This window comes from Microtus oregoni, unplaced genomic scaffold (genome assembly GCF_018167655.1).
Source record: "Microtus oregoni isolate MIOR12 unplaced genomic scaffold, Mior012 000034F_ref0000314, whole genome shotgun sequence".
NCBI classification, from domain to species: Eukaryota; Metazoa; Chordata; class Mammalia; order Rodentia; family Cricetidae; genus Microtus; species Microtus oregoni.
In genome coordinates, this window is record NW_024543093.1 from 6,184,136 (window position 1) to 6,193,647 (window position 9,512).

Below are 9,512 nucleotides of genomic sequence, written 5' to 3' on the forward strand. Positions count from 1 at the left end.
ACTGTGAGTTCATAGACTCCAGAGTGAGGCCACCTGGGTTCAAACTGTGTGCCAACTAGAGCAAGCTATTTTGTCTCTCGGGCTCCATTCTTATCTGTGAAAAGAAAAAACAATTTGTCCTAGGCTTGTGTCTCTGTTGCTGAGATAGAACACTATGACCAAAAGCAACTTGGGGAGGAAAGACTTGCAGGTCACAGCTCATCATCAAGGGACCCCATGGCAGAAGCCCAAGGGGACCAGGGAAGAACACTGCTTACTGGCTTGTCCCACTTGTTCAGCTACCTTTCTATATAGCCCAGGACTACCTGCCTAGGGACGGCCCTGCCCACAGTGGGCTGGGCCCTTCGACATCAGTCAGCAACGGAGAAAATGCCCCTTTGATGTGCCCATGGGCCAATCTGCTGGAAGCAATTCCTCAGCTGAGATTTCCTGTGCCCGGGTAGGTCTGACTGGACAAACAAACCGATACAACAGTGGGCATCCGTCCTCTCACATGGGTGCTGGGGGTTGAATCCAGGGGACCACACCTGCACACAGACACTCCAGACACTCACAAGTAAGTGCTGCTTCACTTTCTAATACTGATGCTAACTGGCTTCCCAGAGGACAACTCATTAGCATACTTAACAATAGATATTTAATATAAAATTAACTGTGATTTACTATATAGGTAATATGAATAGTTTTAAAAATAATGATTTTTGAGTATGTGTGTATACACCTGTATGTGTAAACATGTATATGTGTGTGTGAGAGAGAGAGACATATATATATGGCAGCCTGCTGAGATCAGAAGTCAACTCTATGGCGTGTTTCTCCCTCTACCTTTCTCACCTGGTTCCGAGGATGAACGTTACAGTTGTTGAGGCTGGCAATGAATACACACCGGCTTCTACCATTTTATTGTGCTCAAAAAGATTCATAATAAATAGTAAAATGAATCTATAAGTATGTTGCTCTCCAAGAAATCGTGAAATTTTAGATCGCAATATGGAAAACATTTATGAAACAAATCACGTGTCATAAATGTGCACTTCCAAAAATGATCTGCAAGCGGAACCACAATCATGGTAAAGAAACAGTTACCAGGCGTGTGAACTATGAGCTGTTTCTCAGTCCTTAAATCAGGTTCTGTCTCCTTCCCCTGAGGATGGGATCTGGCTACCACAGCCTAGGCTGGCCTTGAACTCCTGCTTCAGGCTCCCGAGGATTACAGGTGTATGCTACCATGCCCGGCTGTTTTATTTTTTATTACTAATAAAACAAGAATCCATTAAGAGCTGGTTTTAGAGCCAACAAGATGGCTTAGTGGGTAACGGTGCTTGCTACTAAGTCTGACGACTTGAGTTCGCTACTACAGAGTAGCAGGAGGGGACTTTTCTTAAGCTATCCTGTCAGGCATGCACCGCAGTGTGCATCAACATGTCCATGCACACAGACAAGATAAATAAATGTAAAATGTGTCTTTTAAAATGTTTCCTGGCCATAAGATTGAGTTGTAATTAATTTACCGAAGTTTTAACCTAAAATGCCTTCAAGAGGAGTATGGACATTAATTCCCTAAGTTTTACTGGGGCAACTATTCCAGAGTCATTGCTATGTACCTTTTCTTTCCTTTTTTCTTTTTTTTGCTTTGTTTTTTTCTTTATGCAGATGTGGCAATTGAACCCAGGACCTTGTCCATGCTAGGCAAGTGTTCCATCACTCAGCTGCATCCCAAGGGTTGCTTTGTCTGACACGGGCTTGCACAAGAGTCCAGGCTAGCTGGGGCTCCGGAGCCTCCTGTTTCCGCCTCCCAGGTCCTGGGTTACGGGCACGTGCCACCACACCCAGGTGATTTTTAGACTCTGCTCCCCTTTAGAGGGTCAAGCATGTCACGCTTTACTAAAAACATCCCTCTGGAGGAGAAGAGCTTGATGCTGGCTTTCTAGGCAAGGGAATGCTGCCTGCAACAGGCTCTAACTCTGAGACGGCAGTTACTCTCCACAGTCTCTCCCACCAGGCCCTTCTGGTTTTACTTGGCGGGGCCTGCCCACCTCTTCACGTGTGCACACCTGTGTGCACTGGCCACCGCACTTACCTTTTGCTGTGCTCTGGTTCCGGGTGCTCCCCCTCTGGCTTTGCTGCGGATGACCTGCGCTCTCTGGGAACCTAAAGCATTAACACCAAGGAAAGGGATTCAGTCCGTATCCAGGGGAGAAGCCCTCACCTGAAGGAGCAGCCTTTATCTCATCTCCTGATGGGCTGCTGAGCACCAATCTGCTCCGATGGCGCTAACAGCCTAGTCACCACCAGAGATGGCGAGCAAGGGCGAACAGACTCTGTCTGTCATGGAGTAAGGGTTTCTTTCTCCTTTATTTAAGAAATTTTAAGTATGTGCTTTATATGTATGAATGTTTTTCCTGTGCCTACATCCGTGTACCAAATGAGTGAATGGTGCCCATGGTCAGAAGAGGGCGCCGGATGCCCTGGAACTAGAGTCATGGACAGCTGTGAGACACGGTGTGGGTGCTGGGAACTGAACCCAGGTCCTCTGCAAGAGCAGCCAGTGCTATTTGAACACTGAGCCTTCTCTTCGGCCCCATTCTACTCCTTCTATAGTTCTTTTTCTTTGCTCCAAAATCAAAAGGCAGACAAAAGACACTGGACACACTGTGACACCGACCCACCAGAGACATGGACCAAACGGGTGCACAAATGTTGCTGAGATATGTGCGGACGAGGTATCTACGGTGCAAGAATTCTTCCATATCTCGCCACTAACAACAAAATAAAGGGGCTTGGGAGAATGGCTCAGTGGTTAAGAGTGCTCATTGCCCTAGCATAGGAGTCTGGATTCCAGCACTCACATCAGTCAGTTCACAGCCACCCCTAACTCCAGCTTCGGGGGACCCCTCTCCCTCTTCTGGCCTCCCTGGGCACCTGCATTCATTTGCAGATACTCTCCCGTACATCCCCGTACATTACATGTAACACGAAACTAAGTATTGTTGGATTTAGTAGCGATCTGTTCTGAAGGCATTGCTAGTTATTAAGTGATAAAACAGAGGGTGATCACATCCAAGACGCTCAAAGGGCCATCCCTGAGCATCTGCCATGGGTCAAGCCAGGGAGACAGCAGACACAGCACAATTCAGCACCAGAGAGGACAGTCTGTGGCAGGAACTGGGCTGGAACCCTAAATGAATCCCGGGCCTGAGGGTCAAAGTGACACACAGGCTGTCCAGTGTGACACAGGTCGTCAGTGAGTGGCAGCTGAATTACTAGGACTCTGTGAGGTAGAAACTCACACACAATACACGACAGTTAAGGCTAACTCAACTGTCTGGAGACAGACAAGATAAACGTGTTCTCATTTTAGAACGGGGCCCCAGAATTGAAAATGTGTGCATTTTCCCCAACCAATCCTAAGACTTTGTGGGAGCAGTTACAGAAATGGCGAATGCCCTGGGGAGAGCTGGGTCAGCCGGCAGCCCCTTGTCATGGCAGGGGAGAGCCGGGTCGGCCGGCAGCCCCTTTTCATGGCACCCGGAACCAAGTTTGTTAAAATGCTCGAACTGGCGGGGGACCTGGCTACTACCTCGTTTACAGCAGCGTCTCCTTCAGCTAGGGCCAGAGCAGCCGTATAAGAATCACCCTTTGATTCTATGATCGCAGATGCTCAGCTTTGAACCACAGAAATCCCGAGTGCTCATTAAACTATTTATAAGCCACTACAGAAGCACTCATCCCGACATTCGGCAAAGGACTGTTTTACAGGCTGCTGAATCAGGTGCGTCTGGGAGCGTCATGCCCGGCCGTCCAGAGCCTGCGACCCACCTTATAGTAGTCATAGAGCAGGCCCAGCGCAGCTGCGCTGTCTTCATCCCCATTGATGCTCATCATGGCCTTGGTTGCTGCAGTGAGAGGGTTTTCCAGGAAAGACTTCCAGGCCTCATCCTCACTGGTATAGGAGCGCCGCTGCGGATAAAGGGCCTCGTTCTGAAGGACCAGCACTGGCCTTTTGCTTCAGAGGAAGAAAGTCAAAGTTAAATCCACACTTCCCACAGCAAGACAACTTACAAGCCATTAAAAAAAATAAAACCAACAAAAACCAAAACTGAACAAACAGTTCTTTGACAGTTCTATAAAATAGGAACACGGCCCCGTGCCAGGAGGTGATTACAGGTGGGGGCAGCTCAGTGGCAGGACAACTGCCTAGCATGAGCAAGGCACTGGGTTCCACCTCCTACGTTATAATGAATTAAATACCCACACCATTTGAAGACCTGCCTGAAGAGAACTCAATAAAGTAAATGAAATGGTGTCCATGCTCCTCTTAAAGGCATTTTTGAAATAAATAAAAACATTCAGAAAATTCAGGTTTGCAAATTTTAATTTACAAAATGCTTCCTCAAAAGGCATGCTTTAAATTGCCTTGTGGCCTGTGAGCTAGACCAATGACCCCAATAAGTCAAATGAAGACACGTTCAGAAGGCAGGGCACACCCGAGGACCACCGCCAGAGACCCTGAGAGGATGCAATTTGCCCAAACCCACAAATACCCCCAAGAAGACACGGCTATGCACATATCCTACAGCAGGAAGGTATGGAAAGGCATAGATACATCTCAAACACACTCAGGCTGGTGCCCTCTTCCTAAGCCCACACAGGGCTCATCGTGCTGTCCCACGTGACTTCCGAGAAACAGGGACGGGAAGAAAGGACCGAGAGCAAGAGGGACATTTCCCTTAATCCTTCAGGGTGTATGGGAAAGTTAGAAGACTCTACTGTTACTAGAAGAAGGAGCCTGGAATGTAGCCAAAGGGGACTATAAATCAATAAAGAAGCATAATTTTCTGGCATGGGAGTGAACTGCTTATCTTAGAGATAAATACAACCTCCGACAAATGAAGCCATCAAATGAAAATCAGCCTTCTTAAAAAAAATAGTAAACAAATCCGATTTAAAAGTCTTTACATGGGCCCCCGGTAAGATGGCGTGGGCAGTAGAGGCACTCACTCATAAGTCTGAAGGCTTGAAGTTCTATCCCTGGGAAGTGTGGAAGGAGAGAACAGATTCCTCCTGCAAGTTGTCCTCTGATTTTCAAACACACATACACACACGCACACCAAACAAATTAATCAATTAAGAATCTTCCTTTGCTGATGACATGGTTTGGCTGGTGAAGGAACACAAGTTACATCTCCAAGACCCACATGGTTGAAGGAGAGAGGGAACTTGCCAAAACCTGTCCTCTGACCTGTGTGTGTGTGTGTGTGTAGCACACACACAAACCTATACAATAACATAAATAAAGCGTGGAAAAGAAAATCTTTCCTAGGCTTTAGGATTTGACAGCACAGCCTAGGGGTTGAACATGTGATCTCTCTCCTCAGAGTCCAGGGCTTCCTGGGATTAATCCCCAGTGCTCCCCTGCCCCACAATAAATAAAATCTTTATTAGTTTTTCACATCAGGCAAGGACTATGTCATGTTAACAGTGCAGTTTGTGGGAAAATTAAGGAAAATCAATGGTGACTTTAGCAACGCTTTATAGGAGATTTAATTTAAATGATTCAAGCAAACATTACCGATTCCAAAAACTGGAAATGTCAACAGTCTCAACAACTGCTCGCTCAGCTGGTACTATTTAGTAAGTCAACAGAAAGGGAAAAGTGGAGCATTGACTTTAGCGAGGCGAAGCAGCCCTTTGTGTGTGTGTGAAGGGAAAAGAATGGAGGTGTCTGGAACGTCCCTGAATGATGGCTGTCCTGACAAGCAGAATTCGAGGCTCGGCTCTCATTGCAACACACGAGTGAAATATGGAAATGGCCTAGAGGTGACCCCATCTTTTCTAAAAGTGAGTGTAGAAAGTCTGATTATCTTTTCAAGTAATCAGCAAAGGTTAGGGCTTGGCAGTCACCCAATCCTTCAACAACAGATATAGATTTAGGAAGAACAAAAAAAATGACAGGAAAAAAAGAAAAAAGGAAAGGAAGAAAGAAAGAAAGAGGAAAGAAAGGAAGAAAGGAGGAAAAGGAGAACATCTTTGAAAAGGGGAGGGAAAACTCCGTCTGCCCTCAGCAGGCAGAGCTGATTTGGAGCCCATGGCCTTTAACTCGTGCCATGAAGGCAATTCTAAGGGCGCACATCTGGAGACAGGTTTATTAAAAATAGAAAAGACGTATATCCATAAATCAAGTTCTAACCAAAGAAAGATAAACCCACAACTTGGTGTTCTCCAAGCCTTTGGGTCCTGAGTCCAGTGGTGGTACGGTACCCTGCTGAGATTCTCTGGTGTACGGCTGAGCTATTATTAATAGTCTAATAGCTACTTCCAGAAGATTCTGACAGCAGTTGGCTCGTTCAACAGTTGTAATGCTAGTTTTTCAAGCTTTCCATCTTCTCCCATCCCATCCTACACTGATACAAGCATCAAAAAATAAATATTTTCCAAGAGGCTTTATGTCTGCAATCACCCTGAAGGCATTTTATATTTCCAAAGTATGCCTAAGGCCAAGAGGTTAGCGCCGGGACTTTTGCCTCCTCAGTAAGTAGAGAAATAAACAGAAGAACAATTGCAGCCCACTTCTTCATGACCAGCAAGCTGCTGTTCCAGCCCTGAAGGTTCATGAGTGTTTTCAAATAAGACTCAGATCTTCAAGAGAGCCGAACACTAACTGAACTGCATTTTTTTACGAGACAAGATTAATCTGTTGCTGACTGCCACACTGAGCTAACTTCCTTCGGAAAACAGGCACGAGAAAAACACAGAGTCATCAAGCAACCACGAAGCCAATTCTCTGCTCCAGATTTACTGAGCTGAAATAGACGGGCTCTGTCTTTCAGGACATCTTTATATTTATAGAAAAGTAGCAAGTAAAATCGAGCACTATCCGTGCGCCCTTAGTCCTGCCAACGTCCGATCACATTTACACCACCACTGTACATTTCTCGCTCGTTTCTTAAACCCCACACTCCAAAAGGCAATCCCGATTCGAAAGAAGTCTCTAGTTTATCACCCTGCTTGCAGTTTCTTCCTCTGGATACTCCCGAACAGCAGAAATAGTCTTCTGTAATTACCATCGGTGATGCAAGGGCCCGAGAACACCCACAGCCGTTTTCTCACACAGCAGCCGCAGCGAAGAGAACGCGCGGGCAGCGGACACTTCAACCTTCCCCTAGATCTCTCGCTCCCGCAGCTTGGCAGGTGACAGCAGGCTGCCCAGGGTCCACCCGTCCCCACAGAGCCATGGGCGTGGGGTTCGGGAGACCTCGGACGGCGGGGCCGAGGGCCGGGTGTCCCCCAGCTCGCCCCGCCCCGCCCGGCCTCGAGGTCCCCGGAGCCCGCGCCGTGGCGGCGGCAGGTGCGGTGGCCCCCGGGCCCTGGCCGGACTCGAGCCCGCGCCTCACTCACTTGTCGTACTCCTGTGTCATCGCGCTCGCTCGCCGCAGCCGGGCCGCAGAACTGGACTTTCGGGTTGGGACAGTACACCCGATCCGGGGGGAGGAGGAGGCGGCGGCGGGCGGCGCGCGGCGGCAGGCGGTGGGTCCGGAGCGGCGGCCCCGACGGGTTGGGTTCGCTTTTCTCGCTCTGAGCCGGCTCGGCGCGGGCTGCGCGCACTGGGCGCTAGGCTCGGCCTCCCATTGGCTGGCGGCGCGCCGGTCAGGGGCGGGGCTTAGGCAACTGGGGGGCGGAGATCGCCATGTGATTGGTGAGATGGCTGGTGGGGGCGGAGTCTGAGGTCCGGGCGGGAGGGCGGGGGCCACGCGGTGCGCGGCGGCGCTGGAGAGCTTGCGCGCCGCTGGCCCCGGTGGCGCCGGTCCGTAGTGGCGCCGGCGCCGCGAGGCTTCGGCGCGCACCCGCGTGGGCGCGTCTCACCTTCCAGCTCTCGCTCGCGGTCACTTCCCCGGCCCCATGGCCTTTCCCTGGGAAATATCTTGGAAAGGGTTCTGTCTTTGCTGCTGTGCAGGTTTGGAGTTTTCCTGCTGGTCCATTTCTTAGTGTCCACTGTATGTGGGCCGTACGTCTGCACGGCCTCTTAATAGCCCATTTCCCCCAGACAGCGGTCCCTATTTATTGGGCGCCTATCTCGTGTCAGTGGCACGGGGCTAAATAAGCCTTCTTCCCAAGCTCCAGACCCCACATCTCTACTTGCCTCTTTATCCACTCGGACCTCCATTTGGGCTTCAGCATCCTCACCTCCTAGCTGCCTGTGTGCTCTCTCTGGCCAGCTTCTGGTTAGTTTCCACCCTCTTCCTCCTATACTCTCTTTTCCCTGATGGAAATTTTTCCCCCCTCCGGGTCTGCTTCTTTAACCTCAGCCTGAGGCCTACTACAGTCCAGACACCGAGGATAGGGCAGAGACGGAGCTCACAATTTCCCCTGCTTCCTAGAGCATCCTAGTTTGGGAGTCATGGTGATTCCTTTGGTGTACCGAGAGGTGGCATGCTTTGCAGGCAGGTGGGGAGAGTAAGGTGGATGGGGGCTTAAAGATGACGGTAGTGAGGTGTGGCATCTAAGGTACTCAGTATGGGTGGAGGCACAGCCATGGATGGGGTAGCCCGGGCATCAGCGTGTCCACTGAAGGGCTGGGAGAGCCGAGACCAGAGTAACTGGGCACGGACAGCAACTGTAGAGTTTCCCAGGCTTCTGTGAGGTCTTAAAGGAGGAAACTTTGCCGAGGGCTTGGGGTATGGCGTAGACAGACCTCATTCGTGTTTTAAAATAATCTGGCCATTGGATGGTGGAGAACCATTAGGAGACAATTTCAAAACTACTAGGAAAAGATAAACAGTAGCCAGAAGCGTGGCCTGGGGTGATGGGGCCGTAAGAAGTGTATGAATTCTAGACGCAATTGTTAGCAGAACTGACAGGATTTTCTGAGAATGGAAGAGCAGGTTAAAGAGTTTCATGGATAGATGGTGTGTGTGCACTCCCAGGCCTCAGGAAGCCAAGCCAGGGAAGCTCTCCAGTTTCAGGCCAGTTCCAAAGTAAAACTCACCCCGGACAAAAAAGGAGGAAGAGTTAAGAGTGACCAGAAGTTTTGCAGCCGAGCAACTGGATAGTATGACTTTATCTCCTGAGATGAATGACTGTTGTCCCCTGAGGTGGTGGGGGGCAGCAAACACATACATTTAGGGATGGGCAAGGGTCCTGTTTGAGATGTGTTGGTTTAAAGTCCAATTGTCATATATAGATGATAGATACACAGATAGTGGACTGGAGTCCAGGAGGAAAATCTGGACCGAAATTTGACCTCTGGGCATGGTCACCCTGACGGTGGAATTCAAAGGCCTTGAAACGGCTGACCCTCCAAGGCAGGGAGGAGGAAATAGGATGCTATAGACCCTGGGTCCCGGAGCCTCTGACAGCAAAGGTGTGGAGAGAAAAAAGCCAGTAGAGGAGACAGGGCAGACACAGGCTGAGTGTGGGGACCAGTGAAAGATGCTGGATCAAGAAGACCAAGAAGTAAGGTGTGCTCTTGCTAAGGACTGAGCATATAAGGCCACCTGTTCCTTTTTCCTGTA

General features: G+C 49.4%; 1 protein-coding gene across 1 annotated transcript in view; it reads right to left on the bottom strand.

The window, feature by feature from the left end:
- The window catches only part of Grhl1 (grainyhead like transcription factor 1), a 46,512-nt gene extending 39,445 nt beyond the window's left edge, over window positions 1-7,067 (bottom strand). Inside the window, exons 1-3 of the mRNA XM_041630160.1 lie at window positions 6,931-7,067; window positions 3,820-4,006; window positions 2,081-2,151 (exon numbers count right to left, since the gene is read on the bottom strand). Of these exons, the coding sequence (XP_041486094.1) occupies window positions 2,081-2,151; window positions 3,820-4,006; window positions 6,931-7,067 (395 nt within the window). The remainder of the gene's footprint in view (window positions 1-2,080; window positions 2,152-3,819; window positions 4,007-6,930) is intronic.
- Between the last annotated feature and the right edge of the window lie 2,445 nt (window positions 7,068-9,512).